Source organism: Saimiri boliviensis, chromosome 20 (assembly GCF_048565385.1).
Source record: "Saimiri boliviensis isolate mSaiBol1 chromosome 20, mSaiBol1.pri, whole genome shotgun sequence".
In the NCBI taxonomy this organism is placed as follows: Eukaryota; Metazoa; Chordata; class Mammalia; order Primates; family Cebidae; genus Saimiri; species Saimiri boliviensis.
The window spans coordinates 26,819,834-26,837,252 of record NC_133468.1 but is presented as its reverse complement, the minus strand read 5'-3'; the positions used below and the strand labels follow the sequence as shown (position 1 = coordinate 26,837,252).

The window sequence follows — 17,419 nt, the reverse complement described above, 5'->3', positions numbered from 1 at the left end:
TGCATCATCAGAGCCAGAAGAACAACCCTAATTCTAAGGCCTCTGGCAGCTGCCTTCTGTCGGGAAACAGCACCTCTTGCCACGGAATCAATATTCATATTGGAAACGTTCTAGGCTTAAGTTACATTTTGTTTAAAGGCATTCAAAATTCTGTTATGATTTCTTGAGTTGGATAATATTCACATGGCTCAAAAATCATGCAAAAGTGTCGAGTAAAGAGTGTAAAGTGGCCAGGTGCAGTGGCTCATGTCTGTAATCCCAGCACTTTGGGAGGCTGAGGAGGGTGAATCACTTGAGGCCAGGAGTTCAAGACCAGTCTGGCCAACATGGTGAAACCCTGCCTGTGCTAAAAATACAAAAATTAGCCGGGCATGGTGGCTCACTCCTCCTGTAATGCCAGCACTTTGAGAGGCCAAGGTGGGCAGATCACGAGGTTAGGAGTTTGAGACCAGCCTGACCAACATGGTGAAACCCCATCTCTACTAAAAATACAGAAATTAGGTGGATGTGGTGGCACGGGCCTGTAATCCCAGCTACTCAGGAGGCCAAGGCAGGAGAATTGCTTGAACCTGGGAGGCGGAGGTTGTGGTGAGCCAAGATTGTACCATTAGACTCCACCCTGGGTGACAGAGCAAGACTCCATCTCAAAAAAAAAAAGAAAGAAGAAAAAGAAAAAAAAATTAGCTGGGCGAAGTGGCAAGGATCTATAATCCCAGCTACTTGAGAGGCTGAAGCAGGAGAATTGCTTGAACCTGGGAGGTGGAGGTTGCAGTAAGCTGAAATCATGCCACTGCACTCCAGCCTGGGCAACAAGAGTGAGACTCTGTCTCAAAAATAAAAATAAATAAATAAATAAATAAAATAAAAATAAAAAGAGTGCAAAACATGTGTCCCTCCAGTCTGTCTCTTATAAACAGGTGCGATCACTGGTTTCTTGCATTATTTCTGGAGGAGAGTTAAGGATACGAAACATCCCTGTTTGGGAAGTTGGAAATGACTCCTATTTCCCCACAACCACCAGGGGAAAGTCAGTCTGCGACTGGCACAAAAAGCAGGTGATCTCGGTCCAATGCCACCATCTGTGCATATTTTTAAACTAAAGAAAAATACTTTGCAAAGAGAAACCACACTTTGGCATCCCAGGCCTCCCATCCTGCCCTTGGCTTTTCTCACGGACTCCCCCGAGGTCGGTGCCCACCTGTAAGGATGCCTGCTCTCCTCTTGGATCCTTTGGAAGGTTTCTCATGGTTCTGGTTCTTCTAATACTTCCCTTAAGTTTCCATGTATGCAACTGACTCAAGCCTTGGCTTCTGTGGACAGTAGCTATTGCAGGCTTGCTAGGGACTACTGTGCTCTCTCACCCAGACTCTGCCTGTCACAGTTTTGGTTATGTTATTGTTTTTCTTTCTCCTAGTAGTTACTTTTATAGTTTTTTTGTTTGTTTGTTTTTTGAGATAGGGTCTTGCTCCATTGCCCAGGCTGGAGTGTGGTAGCATGATCACAGCTCACGTGTACCAGCTAGTTCTTGGGCTCAAGCGATCCTCCAGCCTCAGCCTCCTGAGTAGCTGGGACCACAGGTCTGAGCCACTGTGCCTGGCTCTAACCTTTACACTTTTAAATACATTTATATTGTTATTATCTGATTTATGAACTAACGCTGAATGATACCTTTTGACACTCGCCCACTGCTATGAGAGATACGTAAAGCAATGTTCACATGACCTCAGACCTTCCCCATAGACGTGCCTGGGCTTTGTGAGTCATTTCATTATTTGTATGTTGTTGTGACATGGAGTGTTTGGACTTCACTGTGTAACCAGGGGCTGCAGGTGAAGAGTAAGGCCCATTTCAGTAGTGGGTAATGGGACACATGGGGAGATCAAGGCTGGGGACACAACTGACCTCTGCACCTGGCAGAGCTGCCACCAGGATTTCAGGACACATACAGAGGCCAAAGCATTCTAAGCCCAGAAGAATGGGCTTAGAATTTCTGGCCGAGAAAGCAGGTGATCTCGGTCCAATGCCACCATCCCATGCATAGTTTTAAACTAAAGAAAGATACTTTGTAAAGACAAGTCACACTTTATAATAACACAAAAGACCACACTGGCAATAAGAATTGCCAATAAGAATCTGATCAAACACAACCCTTGAAAAACATCAAGAATGGGCCAGGCATGGTGGCTCATGCCTATATTCCCAGCACTTTGGGAGGCTGAGGTGGGTAGATCACTTGAGGTCAGGAGTTCAAGACTAGCCTGGGCAACGTGGTGAAACCCCGTCAGAAGGCTGGGGCAGGAGAACTGCATGAACTCCAGAGGTAGAGGTTGCAGTGAGCTGAGATCACGTCACTGCACTCCAGCCTGGGTGACAGAGCAAGACTCCATCTCCAGGAAAAACAAACAACAACAAAAAAACCCTGAACCAAAAACATGAAGAATGATGTGCAGCTTGGCATAAGTTCAGGCATTTGAACCTCGTTCCTAGAGATGAAGAGATACGAATCTTTCCCTAAAGCAGCAGAAACCATTTTTGTTAAAAACAGACTGATGTATGTATGTGTGGGTTTCAGCCAGCTCCAACCACATTGACGAGGTGGGCTGATTTTGCACAGCGGCTGAACAGATTTCTTTTTTGCAGTGTAAAAAAACATGCCTATCCCTAACAGCAAGGAGAAAGCCCCAGATGGAAGACGCTTGGAGGCCTGGCCCTGCTACACGATTAACGAGGAAATTACCTGGTGTCCCTGATGGCCAGGAACACACCTTTCCTGCAGATACCACCAGCCTGCCTAAGTTCCCTTAATTTGTTACTTAACATGTTGGAGAGTTGTGTGTGATTAAGACTTCTCATTCAAAATCTAAATTGCCTTTCAGTGACTATGTCTGAATTAATGATGTATTATTTACTTTCAGGAGCAGGACATGGTTACAGATGTGTTTTCATTATTGTTTAATCTTTACTGTTTTACCATGTTTTATCTCCGCTAAGATTATTCCATTGCTAGTGGTAGTAATCCTGAGATGAAATGAAGATGTTGTTCAAAAGCATGTCTTGTGGATCACAGGATTTGGGGATTATGTGGGAACTGGTTTTTTCCTGCCAAGCCATCTGAGGTCTGCTTACAGACCCTCCTTCCTATTAATGGCCCCACCTGACTCTTCCATCCTCCCCAGGGTGAGCCTTGCCCTTGGCCATGCCACAGACTACACTGGCTTCCATCACGTGGTCATCACTCACTCCTTCACTGCCTGAGTAGGCCTCATCTCACCTACCTTGGAGGATACACTGCCTTGGATTTGTGGGTTGTTTCTCATGTGTGGTTGTTGCCTCTGTCTCAGAAGCTCCTGACTGGACAGCAGGAGACCTGAGTCCTGATCCAGCCCTCAGGCAAGTTCTAACCTCTGCCTGACTCTTAATTCTCATCTCTTGCTATTAATCATTTTTTAAAATTCAAAACAGAGGGCTGGGCGTGGTGGCTCACGCCTGTAATCCCAGCACTTTGGGAGGCCGAGGTGGGTGGATCACGAGGTCAAGAGATCGAGACCATCCTGGTCAACATGGTGAAACCCCGTCTCTACTAAAAATACAAAAAAAAATTAGCTGGGCATGGTGGTGTGTGCCTGTAATCCCAGCTACTCAGGAGGCTGAGGCTGGAGAATTGCCTGAACCCAGGAGGCAGAGGTTGCAGTGAGCCGAGATCGCACCATTGCACTCCAGCCTGGGTAACAAGAGCAAAACTCCGTCTCAAAACAAAACAAAACAAAACAAAACAAAACAAAACAAAACAAAACAAAAACAGAAAGCAATTCAGAGAAAGCCACTCAGCAGGATATTCTGAAGGTGCTTGTCACAGAGTGGGGGAAGCCCCGCACTGTGGGGTCAGGGGTCCCCCTTGGGCCCAGCCATAGAGCTGTACCTCCAGCATGTGACACCCATCTGGGAAGGTGGATTGTTTCAGAAAATGCAAATTAAATGGAGCCCTCTGGAAAAGCCTTGGGGAGTAGCATCAAGTAAGAGGTCTGTCAAGGTGGGCCAAGGAGAGCCCTATGTAGTGGGCACCGGAGGCAAAACCACCAGATCTGAGAGGAGGAAAAGGAAGCTGTGAGGTGCAGACAGGGGTGGAACGGAGTGGCAGAGAGGACCCACAGGAGCTGCGCTGCTGTCTGCAGCAGCTGGAGCACAAGGAAGGGAACCTGCATGCTCCCAGGGAAGTGGCGGCAGGGGGACAAGGCACTCTGGATGTCACACTTCCGTGGGACTGGTGGGGGTCATCGTTTGCAGAGCTGGCCTTGAGGTGCACAATGAATAGGCTCATGGCAGGACGGCGGGGCTTGCTTTTCAGAGAGGCCTGGAGCCCTGCCCCAGTACAAGATCCTTTCCATTGATGGACTCTTTCTGCATGAGTCCCAAGGGCTCCACCCAGCTCCAAGACAGCCTAGACTGCGTGGGGTGAAGCCCTGTGATGTGATGCTAAAGCTCTCTCAGCCCCTCAGTCCCATAGTGCTCCTAGGGCTTCAGCTTTTCAAGATTTTATATATATCTGAAAAAAATATATAGCTCTTGAAAAATATATACAAACACACAAGCGTATCATATACAAATACATACACATATGTACATACATACATATAGTTGTGGCCATATACACATACACATATATATACACACACACATAATTGCTTCCTTATAAAAGCCATCCAAAAAAGCAGGAAAAAACAAAGCCCCATGAAATCACCTTTGGCCCTTATTACCCGGAGGCCAGGACCGGAGTGCAAGTGGTTTGTGGGGGTCACCCCAGGAAAGAGGAGGTGGGTAGAGAAGTGAGACGGAGAAGGAGGCTGATGAATGTGTGTATATCAGGGCAGGAGCTGCGGGGCCGGGCCTCTTCCCACTGGGGGGCTGGTGGAGGACCTGTTAGCCTCGTCCCTGACACATGACACAGGGGAGAGCTGCAGTGTGCACACTCCGTCTCTCAGCGGTAGGTTGAGGGTTGTTGGGGACACCCCTTGAATGTATGGTCCAGTCTTCAAAACCCAGCAGGCTCTGCAGTCACAGAAAGCCCTTGGCCAGAGTCCCAGACAGTGGCCTGGAAGCTGGGGTGGCAGCATGCTGATCTACAGCAGGGCCATGCTACCACTCAGAGATAACTGTGTCTATCTTGGGACTTTTTTTTTTTCAATCAGTTTTTTCTTTTCTTTTTTTTTTGAGACTGAGTCTCACTCTGTCACCTAGGCTGGAGTATAATGGCGTGATCTCAGCTCACTGCAACCTCTGCCTCCTGGGTTCAAACGATTCTCCTACCTCAGCCTCCCAAGTAGCTGGGATTACAGGTGCTGGCCACCATGCCCAGCTAATTTTTGTATTTTTAGTAGAGACAGGGTTTCACCATGTTGGTCAGGCTGGTCTCGAACGCCTGATCTCTGGTGATCCGCCCTCCTTGGCCTCCCAAAGTGCTGGGATTACAGGCGTGAGCCACTGTGTCCAACCTTTGGTAATCATTTTGCTATGCATATGAGTATTCAACAAACCCAGATTTCCACACTCAATATGGGTTTTTCGTTCTGTGATTCCTGCACAACATAGCAAAAACATGTTTTCCCTTTAGAAACATGAGTTTTAATAACTGTAGTCTGGTGCGGTGACTCACATCTGTGATACCAGCACTTTGGGAGGCCAAGACAGGTGGATCACTTGAGGTCGAGAGTTTGAGACCAGCCTGACCAACATGGTGAAACTCTGTCTCTACTAAAAACACAAAATTAGCTGGGCATGGTGGCACATGCCTGTAATCCCAGCTACTCGGGAGGCAAGGCAGGAGAATCACTTGAACCTGAGAAGTGGAGGTTGTGGTGAGCCAAGATCACGCCATTGCACTCCAGCCTGGGCAACAAGAGAGTGACATTCTGTCTCAAACAAAACAAAACAAAACAAAACAAAACAAAACAAAACAAAACAAAAAAACAAAAAAAAGAACAGTGCACTGGGTGATGGTTCAGCCAGGCCTAAGTAGGAAGCAGGCGGTTTGCAGTGGGGTCGCCCTTCCCTCTCCTCCCCTGACCTTTAGGGTGCAGCCCTGGCAAAGCCCCCGTGGGATAACGTATGCAGACTGCAATGCATAACACCATCTACTGCTCATTGCAGGAATCTGGGTTCTTCTTTTCTCTCTGATCTGGTTTCCTAGGCACTGGAAGAAAATTTCTTGGCCTCTGAGTTCTATTTGTACCTTCCTATTATTTGCCCTAAAATAAAGATAGTATCTGGTCCCCAACCACAGTTTGCTGAACATAAAGATGAATGGCTATATCTTACCTCGACACGTTTTAAAGGTCCTAGACTCGATGGACAAAAGAAGACAGCTTTTTTTTTTCTTTCTGTACATTAATGGCACAAAGGAGCAGCTGAGTAATAGTCCTTGCATTTTTAGAGAATAATGATAGATGGTGTTCAGAGATAAGAGAGTTTCCGTGGAAAAGGCTAGTTATGTAATTACAGTTACAATGAGATCAGAAACACCTACGTGTTGAATTTCAGTGATGCAAGGCCAGAGCAGTGGTGTCTGTGAGGGAACAATGAACAGGCCAAATCAATAGCAGCAGTAAAATGTGGCCTACGAGGAGCCCTATTTTTAAGGTTATGAGTGAATTATGATAATACAGGCATTAAAAGGAGCAAGGCCAAGTACGAGACATATTGATCCAAATGGAAGATTAAAAACATCAAGTGAGAGGCCTGAGTGGGTTTCTGAATACACCTGGAAGACAGTGGAGGTGCTACACATTTAGACAATCAGAATCCAGAAAGGGCCTGAGCCACAGGCATGAGATGAGTTCCAGAACTGTCCACTGCTTGAGACAGAAGAAGGTGCTCCTTTGTGCTCAAGATACTAAGGAGATGAGCCTGGTTACTGGAAGCCCACAGGCATCTCAGCTCCAGGCCAGTCTGAAGACTGATGCCACAGAACTACACACAGAGCAATGTGCAGACGTCTGCCTGGATGTTTTAGGTGGCTGCAAAGCCTTTGAGATAGAGTCTTGCTCTGTCACCCAGGCTAGAGTGCAGTGGTGCAATCTTGGCTCACTGCAAACTCTGCCTCCCGGTTCAAGTGATTCTTATGGCTCAGCCTCCTGAGTAACCGGGATTACAGGTGCATGCCACTGTGCCCAGCTAATTGCAAACCGTTTATAAATTGTGCATTTCCCTGGGAAACAAAAGGCATAATCTGAGAGTTGCCATTCAGTGAGACATCACTGGGGCCCCAGTGCTCAGGACCTCAAAGCATGGCCATCAGGGGCTTGTGCTGATGATCTCTCTGCAGCTGCTGTCAGTGGGTGAGTTGGGAAGACACCCCCTCCAACACCCATGAATGGGTCAGAGAACCCACATGCCACTGAATTGCCCCAGGAGGCCCATACTAGCCAAGCTTAGATATCATGGCCCGTGGGTTTTACAGCTTATCCATCCAAGAGATGGGGATCAAAACGTTGAATTTCCAAACAGGGATCATACTCGCTAGAGCTCCTGATTCTCAGCGGAATTCCCAAATACCCTTCCTAATAAGCTAAAGGTAAATGTCAGGCCCTCACGGGCAGGAGGCCCACTGACAGTGTAGCATCCCATGTGTCTGGCCAGGGCAGGCCCACATGGATCTGAAGAGCTCATACATCATGTTAGTGTAATAGCAGTCAACGGCATGAGGAATCAGGTAGTGGGAGGGAGGGATGTCTGTACTTAGGGGGCTCCAACCCCACTCTCCCCAAGAAAGGTTCTAAATGCTAAAAGCACTCTGCAGTAAAATATTTACGCAAATAAGCAAGTGTTTTCTCCTCTAGGCGCCTGCTGGTGGCTCACGCTGTTAATCTCTTTTGGAAATGCAAGAACATGTTTTGATATAGATCACAAAAGCTTGGGCGGCAGAGGTGTTTATGTACTCAGAAGGCTGAGCTGCCAGAGTGGGAATACTGATTCAAGGTCTCTGGATGTAAAGTGAGTCAGGTGAAAAGATGTTTTCTTTTCTCCCCCGTGAACACCAATCTGAATTTGCAGGAAGTGTCTTCCCATCTTTCCTGCAGCCTCCGAGGTTCGGTGTGCCGGCTGGAATGACACAAGGGTGACAGGATACCCGGACAACACACATGACAATTACAACCAAATGCTACACGACAGACAAAGGAGGCTGGGCCATGAGGTTGTCTGCCTCACAGGTAGACCTGGTGCTGTGTGATTCTGCAATGTTCTGCCGTGGTTGGAGCGCTCAGAGTATTTAAATGATCACCTTCTCCTTACCTGGGCTTTAGTGCTTTCAATGACCACAAATCAAAATCCACACCTCTCTACACACATTTGGAACTCCCTGGAACCCAAACAGCCTTCTAAGTTTTCTTTCTCTTGTCAGCAAGAACCATCTGCTTCAGCAACCAGAGTCACAGAGAATGAAGCGAAGCAGCGCACCACTGGTGCATGCAACGTAAACGCTAGGACCAGGCTGAGCCTGCAGGGATCCAGGAGGCATGTGAATAGCTCCAGGTTAAAAGAGCCTCTAGCCTCTGCTGGTGCCAGGGAAACGATGAAATATTCAATGTGATATGGAAGCTAACATTTACTCAGCATTTACTATGTCGCAGGCACTGTTCCAAGTACAACTCATTTCACCAGTGAGGGAGGCACAAATGTGCTTCCCCTTTGAGGGATGGGGAAACTGAGGCATGGGAAAGCTAAGAAACACACATAAATTCACCCAGCTAATAAGCACTGAGATCTGAGTCAGATCCTTATCCACGCTACCAGCCTGCTTGTCAGCGATGCACTGTTTAAAACACACGGGAAAAGAGAAGCAGGCAGCTCCAAGGTTCATGCCTTCTAACTGCAGACTACAGCTGCTTTCTTTCTTGCTGTTTAAGTGAAGCTGTGATGAACATCCTTGTGCATTTCTCCTTGTGCACACAGGCAAGAATTTTTCTAGGATGAAGGCCTGGAAGTGCAGAGCTGCTGAGTTACAGTGTGAATGCGCTCGCCTTTCCTGGGGATTGCCGGAGTGCTCCCCAAAGTGGTCGCACCAACTCCCATTCCTAGCAAGAGTATACGGGTCTTGTTTCTTCACATCCTCATGTAAACTTGGCATTGTCACAGTTTCTTATGGTTCCAAATATGGTTAAAGTGAAACGGGATTTCATTGTTGCTTCAATTATTATTTTACAGTACTCTTGCCATCAGAAAAACAAATGTCAGAGACACTCTAACAAGTAAACGACAGATGATAAACTCAGCTAACTGGCTCACTGGACAGCGGGCCCCACACTGCGCCTGCGGGAGTGCTGAGAACAAGCCTGACCAGGTGGACACGTGCAGGAAGAGGGCCAGTGAGGACCGGGGCCTACAGAGGAGAGCCGCGGGAGTCCTCAGGAAGGGCTGAGGCCCTGGAGAAGCGGGCATGTCAGGCAGGGCCCAGCCTACAGAGGAGAGCCGCAGGAGTCCTCAGGCAGAGCTGAGGCCCTGGAGAAGCGGGCATGTCAGGCAGGGCCCAGGCCTACAGAGGAGAGCCGCGGGAGTCCTCAGGAAGGGCTGAGGCCCTGGAGAAGCGGGCATGTCAGGCAGGGCCCAGGCCTAGAGCCGGCTGAGGCCAGAGGCTCCCCACGAGTGCAAGGAAGCGCTTGGTCAAAATCACACCGCTAGAATCTGAGCACAGGTCGGTCTATGGCAAGAGAGAAGCACAAATGAAGCGCATGCTTTGTTCCTGCACCTCTCCCACATCTTCACACTCCAGAACTGATTTGTGGCAGCCCGGTAAGGTGACAATGAGTGGACGGAGATGACCACAGAGTGAGGACTTGCCAGGAGGGTCTACCAAGGCTGGCAGTGGGAGCCAGGGGCCCTGCCATGGTGGAGGTGGGGCTGGGGCAAGCCCGCTTCTTCATGGGGAACACCGTTCCTGTGGACTCCTGTGCCTCTGTCCATGTTTCTTGTTTTACAGCGTGCTGGGTTCAGATCCTGCATAATCAGATATTAGCCCTGCTTGCTCCAGAAAAGGCTGAAGCCTGGGTGCTATGCTGAGGTGGAGGCCTGCCTGGGTGGGGTTCCTGCAAATCTTTTCACCACAGCTGTCTGCTGGGCAGACCATGTCCTACCCCAAGACTGGGCTCATGAGGCGGGCACCAGACGTGGCTGGGAGCTCCCTCACCCCTGGTCCAGGTCCTGAAACGCTCGCCTCCACAGTGGCTGCTGTGGCGGCTCATCTGAGATTTCAGTAGCAGGAACCCACAATTCCAGAGGTCACCTAATTCAGAAATGCTGTACTCAGAGCCAAACATTTCTATCTAGCAACTCCAGAAATCACATAAAGGAAGAGGCAAAGTGAAAACAGGCCACAGCCTTTTTGTACAGAAGACTTAGGAGGCTCCAGGCCCCCTCTCAGGGAAGCAAGAGCTCAATAAATATTTCACTCTGTGTCCACCCTTCTCAGGCTGCCAGAGTTATTACCTAAAAGGCAAATCTGACTGCGCTGCTTTCCCACTTAAAGTCCTTGGATGAATTCCTGCTGCCGTTCAACACAGGCCTCCAAACACTTTTTTAGAGATGTAAAAGTTCTTCTTCAGACTAACTATTAGAATCCCAAGATCAAACGCAGGCAAAAGTGGTGAGTTTTACCACCTGCTTGTAAGTTTGGTTTTATAACTTTACCGTAAATCACCTAGAACACAGGCTAGCCGAATCAGGGGTCTCCTGTGTGTCACGATTCGGTCAACATCCCGAAAGCTAACCTGGGGCTGGGGCAATGTTCTGTGCCTGCCGCCCTTGCCTCTAATAGGCCAGTTTAAAATGTCCAGGTCCCAGGGCCACATTCTCCAGGGCACAGCAGGGAACTTACAGCAGCTCAAGACCTGGCCCAGCGTCCATCTCTACCCTTGGAGCTGTCAATGCTCCCACAGGCTAAAAGTACTTGGTCTTGGCTGAGTCGACACCCCTCTTCCCTTCTTCCAAGGCCACCATCTATCTTCAGATCCCACTAAAAAGGAGGCTTCCACCCACAAAGACCCCACAGACAAGGAGCTATATGTAAGGCATTTAATGAAACCTTTTCCAGGTTGTTTATCTCACTGTATTCTCACCATATGTCTCCCTTAAGGGACCATGGGCATCTTGAGGACAGGCATGCCCTCATTCATTCCTCACCCCTTACTGTGTGTACCACGCCAGCACAAAGTCCTTGATTTGTCTCTGTGAAAGGGTGAGTGAGTAAAGGAACTAGGAATATTTTAAAATATAATTTGCTGCTTTGGGGAACTGGGAAAAATTAAGGCTTTTCATCAGTGTTAGCAGAGCTGGTATGCTGGCTGTAATGTAAACAAATTCCCTGGGACCCAAGGCATGTGCTTCATCTCGGTGGCTTCTTACAAGGACTGGGTGCAAGCACTGTAGCAGAAAGATGTTTCCAGAAACATGGGAGAAAGATGTTTCCAAGTCTGCATCTTCTATGAAAAACTAGACTATTTCCCAAACACACATCAAAACAGTGGGATACTTCAGAGAGGAAAGGAAGGTCGATTACAAATGGAATTGCCATGAACCACAAACGAAGGGAAGAAATTCCAGGTTGACAAAACATAAATTTCATTCCATACCAAAAACCCTTGGTACCTAGCTCAGAAAACAGCCAAGAGGACCACAATCACCTCAGTTCAGAAAACTCTAGGCTGCTGGAGACAGGCTTTTTTTAACGTCATAAATATATAACCAACAGGGAATATGTCACCATTCTGACTGTTGTTTCTCTCCTTTCAAACACCACTACAGTATTCCTTCTTTTTTTTTTTTTTTTTTGGGGGGGGGGGCGCGGATAGGATCTTGCACTCTCTCTCAGGCTGGAGTGCAGTGATGCAATCTTGGCTCACTGCAGCTTCAACTTCCTGGGCTCAATTGATCCTCCCACCTCAGCCTCCCAAGTAGCTGGGACTACAGGCACATGCCACCATGGCTGGCTAATATTTTTAGTGTTTTTTTGTTTTTGTTTTTGTTTTTGGTAGAGATGGGGTCTCACAATATTGCCCAGGTTGATCTTGAACTCCTGGGCTTAAGCCATCCACCTGCCTCGGCCTCCCAATGTGCTGGGATTACAGGCATGAGCCACCACGCCTGGCCACCGCCGCTCCCTTACCCAGGATAATGCCGTTGGGTTCCTCCGGAGGTTGCCACACGATTCGCACCGAGGTGAGTCTCACTTCAGGGAACACGAGCCTCACTGGTGGGCCTGGGGCTAAAGGGAAAACCACAGTGATTCAGATGTCAAGACCATGTTCCTTGGGTGTGTGACAGGTTATAAAGGATTGTGAGGGCCAGCTGTGTATAGTAACTACCACAGACTACACTGTCGTTGGTTTAGAACCCTCTGAAGTTTTGGATCGATGACTTTTGGAACCTCACGGCTAGTATGGCTCCCTCAGGATCTTGAGAAAACACTTCACTTTAAACCCTGCCCATCTGCTTTCTATGACTCCAAAGCAGGCTCCTGAACTATGCCAGGAACAGTGTGAGTGTAACCAGCATACTGGGAAACAAGTATATCAGTCGCTGAATGACTCTGAGAGCAAACATCAGGTTGAGAGAGAAGATTTCCTTTATCTGAGCTCAGATCCCCTTAACTGGGTTTGACATCTGCAAAGCAGGTGGTAGATAAGGTGGCCTGAAGTTCCTCCCAACTCTAACGGAGGTTACAATTTCTGATGAAACAACGACTTTATCCTCAATCACTCTTCCCGTAGGCATGCCACCTCTCTCCCGTATCATCCTAGAAAATTAAGAGTTGATGTGCACAAATGCATGTAATAATTCTTGCGTGTGGTTCAGTGCACCGATAATTCAAAAAGCAGTTAGGTGTGGTGGAGCTGCTCAATAACAGGGTCAGAGCCCTCATAAAATACATTTACTTAAACGTACAGGCAAGTAAGTGTGTGGCCAGTATGAGAGCTTCTTGTTGGAATTAATAACTGATTGATTCTCAGATAAGAGACAATGGGCATGAAACAATCAATACGAAAATAAAAGGCTGTGTGTTCGTCATTCTAGGCCTCTGAGTTCTGCCCCTGGCTATGAAGCTGGAAACAGTATTTTAAATTTTGAACGTGTGTTATGACACCTATTCTGGGGTGAAATAAATGTCTGAAGGAGGCCACAGGCTCTCGCAACTAGGACTAGGTCACAGATATGCAAACACTGACTTCAGCCTGAAGTAGTGCTGGAATGAAGAGGAGGAAAGGCGTGTCTACAGGAGGGCTGTGAGAGAGGAAGAAACAGCACTCCAGGACTCGCCAATGCGTGTGTCAAGACGGGTAGCTGCAGTGGGCCTGGTTCGAGACATACTTTCCAATATGCCCCTTTTTACTTTCATTTGGGAAACCTGGAATGCACCGCACTGAAGCTGCAGATCGCTTTGCAAAGAAACAACATCCACATTCCCTTCCTCTCCTGGATCCCCCTCTAACCTGAGACCCTGTGTCAGGGAAGGATGGACAAGACCTTCCATAGGCTCCTTTCTCTCCTGGAGGCTGGGCTCAGCTCAGGGACGGCGCTCTCTGAGTCTCCTGGAGAGAGCGCTTTCCACTCAGCAGTTAAGAGAATTTCCAGGCTAAGTTAGTTACTTAGCAAAGATGCTTAAGGAAACCAACAGTCGCTTCACTTTTTCAGCTGCTTCTGATGATCCCCAAGGTTGGTGTTTTGCGGGGGCGGGGAGATCAGTATTTCTCCCCCTGATGTATTCATTACAGTCTGTTTAATAATGAAAATGTAACAGCGCTAACCTTTACTTCTTTGACATCTGCAAAGCGGGAAAACATATTTACGGATGATTTAGACTTCCATAAAAACAAAGCTGGCAAGACGTGCTTGTTATTCAGGTCTGGAAACACGGGGATCTGGGGACCTTGGGGCGTCAAACACGGGGCTTTCTACAACCTCTAATTATCTCTCGCAGTGCAAACGGTGAGACCCGGGCAGTGCCAAGAGAATGAAGGCATGAGGCCCACTGTGGATTTTTTAAACTACAGTTGTCCCCTCTTGTCTGCAGTTCAGGCATCCCCTAGGGGTCCTGGGCTGTGTTGCTGGATAAGGGGGCACTACACTGGGTGTGTGTAGCCCCAGCCAAGAGGAGCGTCCACAGCTCACATCCACAGCTCAGCCCTGCCCCAGCCTTTAGTGCCTCTTCCCAGCACTGCCCACAGCAGAGTTATGAGGGAAACTCTGCACAGGTTCATAATTAGGCTGTAAAAATCCACTCCAGGCTGAAATTGGCCATATAAATGCTCAGCGACTGAAAAACAATTTTGTTTTGTTTCCCTCAACTGCAAAAGAAAGTGGTTTGAAAATTAAGTTAAAAGCGACAACAACCCAAACTGTTTGCATTGGAAATGCCAAGCTGGGAGGCTGCGAGGTCCCCGAAGGCACGAGGCCTGGACATACCGTCATCCTTGGTGCGCTCCAGGATGAGGGGCGTGCTGGGGACCCCGTTCCCGATGCGGGTGAACGCCAGCACCTGGAGCTCGTAGAGCACAAACTTGCGCAGGCCTGCCAGCAGCGCCGACTGCGTGTGGTTCCCTCGCACCACGTGACTCCTGGGCTCCGCATCCAGGTCTTTGGCCCGGAACAGAATCTGCGGCATCGACACAGTACGAGGGTTATGGGGCAGCAGGTGCCGGGAGGGACCTCTGTGGCATAGGGCAGGCCACCGTCATGAATCAAGGCCTAGCCCGCTGTGCTTTGTCCCTGAGGACAGCTACCTGCAAGGCTAATCTGTACCCACTGGCGTTGGGGGAGGAAGGTGGTGGTAGAGTGACTATGCTCCAGGGGATGCTGAGTTAGCGTCCACGGCTTGGCGAGTCTGCTGCCTGGTCATAATTTGCATGGTCTGAGGGCCCAGCTGCAGCCATGCCAACCACAGCCACTAAAACAAAGACTCGATGATGGACACAGACACATTCTGCTTCCTGCCACAGGAGCCAGAAGCTCACTGGGTTTCCCAGCCATGGAAGCTGGGTTCCTGCCCCAGAAGACCTGCTGTCCTCACACAGATGGGAACTCCGGCCTCCTTGGGCCACCTGCAGCTGCGCAAGCGGTACGCACCCCACCCCAGGCTGCTCTGCACCCCACCCCAGGCTGCTCTGCTCCAGGGCACCCAACCCCAGGCTGCTCTCCTTCAGGGCACCCCACCCCAAGCTGCTCTGCTCCAGAGACTCCTGCTAAGTCCTCACTCTACACCCATCCTCTCTGAACTACTCCCTGAGATCAGGGACCTGAAGGCCATAAAGGACAGAGTCATCAAAGAGGCGTTTGAAAATAGCACAGCAAGCATGTTTCTGTGGGCCCCAGGAATGTAGTGTGGATTTTTGGTCACTGAACCCACTCAACGGGACTGCCATGTGTCACAGAGCCAGTAGGGAGCACTTAGAATGCCCAGGGAAGGGGGAAAGCATAGGAGAGCAGGTGAGGGAAGCAAAGAATAGGGATGTGAAGTATGGAAGGGCAGAGGAGACACGCTCAAAACCCAGGGAGCAGCAATGTGACAAGCATGGCCTTGCTGTCTGGGTCCAGAAACGCTCATTCTGATACCTGGCATTGCTGAGCCAAGGAGCAAATGGGGAGACAGAGCCTGCTGCCCCTGAGGAACAGAAGGGGGTTTTAAAGGGCTGGGGTGGACGTATGGCAGATGGAAACCAGAAATGGTGCCCCAGAGAAGCTGGGACAGACCCAACCCTTCCAGCTGATGCCATTGCTGGGACTGTGAGGACACACATAGAAACATGCACACAGTGATCCGCCTCCCTCAGCCCTTCACATGAGCAAGGTGTGCTGTGTAAAAGACCCACTGAATTCTCACACCAACCCTGGGATGAAGCTACCATTGTTTTTCCCATTTTACAAGTAGGGAGACACAGGCACAGTAACTGGCCCGTAGCACCGAGGCCATTGAGGGCAGAGCCAGGCACAGGCCCAGAGGTCAGTTCCCCTCCTGCTGTGCTTTCCTTCAGGCACCCTGTTTTGGCATTTGTGATGTGGTTATACTAATGCCTAATTCCCAGACAGCAATGAGGCTTAGATAAGACAACTGGATGCATTTTTTTTTTTTTTTTGAGATGAGTCTCTGTCACCCAGGCTGGAGTGCAGTGGCATGATCTTGGCTCACTGCAACCTTTGCCTCCTGGGTTCAAGCAATTCTCCTGCCTCAGTCTCCTGAGTAGTTGGGATTACAGATGCATGCCACTACACCCTGCTAATTTTTTTGTATTTTTAGTACAGACGGGGTTTCACCATGTTGGTCAGGCTGGTCTTGAACTCCTAACTTTGTGATCCACCTTCCAAAGTGCTGGAATTATAGGAGTGAACAACCATGCCCAGCCAACAACAGGATGTATTAATAAAAATCACAAACTGGCTGGCGCTGCAGATCTGTGGGAGAATAGAAGGCTCATTGCTTTGGGGGAATGGCACATGGTCGCATTTCCCCAGCCCACTCTTTACGCAAAAGGAAGTCACCCCATCACACACCTTGTAGCCCAGTATGAGTCCATTCTGGTCCTGCTCTGGCACGGAAGCCCACGTCAGTAAAATCTGGGTTGAGCTGACAGCCTCAGCTGACACGTTTTCAGGGGCTGCTGAAGGAACTGCAAAGAACCAGTGAAGTAGATTGGCATCCAAAGTCTAAAGCTTCTACAAATAAAGATCCAGTTTTCACCCAAATAATCAAGTTGTCCTTGCAACAGCAACGTATTCTGAGCATTCTGTAGTGATCAGATTAAACCGGCAGGGGTATAACAGACATGTAAATCTCTTTAATATTAGTAACAAATTCCATAAATCCTGGGTATTTAGCAGCTCAATTTTACCTGAGTCCACCCAGCAAGAAAAACAAAGATGCTTGGTCTGTTTGCTGTATTAACTTGTAAAAACTGCAGACTTTTATCTTGAATAGGAAATCCTCACTTTCAGACACATGCCAGTTCACTGACAGCTCTGAACATGGTATTCCTTGACAGGGACAGGAGAGGCTGAAGAGAGGAGGGGACACGAGGATTTACATAAAAGAATGGAAAGGGAGGGCAGGTTGACTAGGTGCTTAGCCGGTGCCTGTCTGTGCCAACTGCCTTCAGTTACATAATTGCATCTAATCCCACAATGATCCCAGTGAAGCTGGTACCATTACCACTTTTCTACCAGTGAGAAAACTAAAGCTGAGAGAAAATTGTATTCATCCATTTTAATGAATGATCTTCTACAAGGAGATAGGCAGCAGAGGCCAGCCATGCCCTTCTTGACCTACGCACACTTTTTTTTTTTTTTTTTTTTTGAGAGTGGAGTGCAGTGTTGTGATCTCGGCTCACTGCAACCTCCACCTCCTGGGTTCAAGCAATTCTCCTGCCTCAGCCTTTGAAGTAGT

General features: G+C 48.7%; 1 protein-coding gene across 4 annotated transcripts in view; it reads right to left on the bottom strand.

Moving 5' to 3' along the window:
* Window positions 1–17,419, bottom strand: part of SDK1 (sidekick cell adhesion molecule 1) — a 948,273-nt gene that overhangs the window by 118,258 nt on the left and 812,596 nt on the right. For all 4 annotated transcript variants that reach the window (XM_039460606.2, XM_074390484.1, XM_074390483.1 and 1 more), the window contains 3 exons: window positions 16,531–16,646; window positions 14,449–14,638; window positions 12,152–12,250 (listed from right to left, as the gene is read on the bottom strand). In XM_039460606.2, coding sequence (XP_039316540.2) covers window positions 12,152–12,250; window positions 14,449–14,638; window positions 16,531–16,646 — 405 coding nt within the window. The remainder of the gene's footprint in view (window positions 1–12,151; window positions 12,251–14,448; window positions 14,639–16,530; window positions 16,647–17,419) is intronic.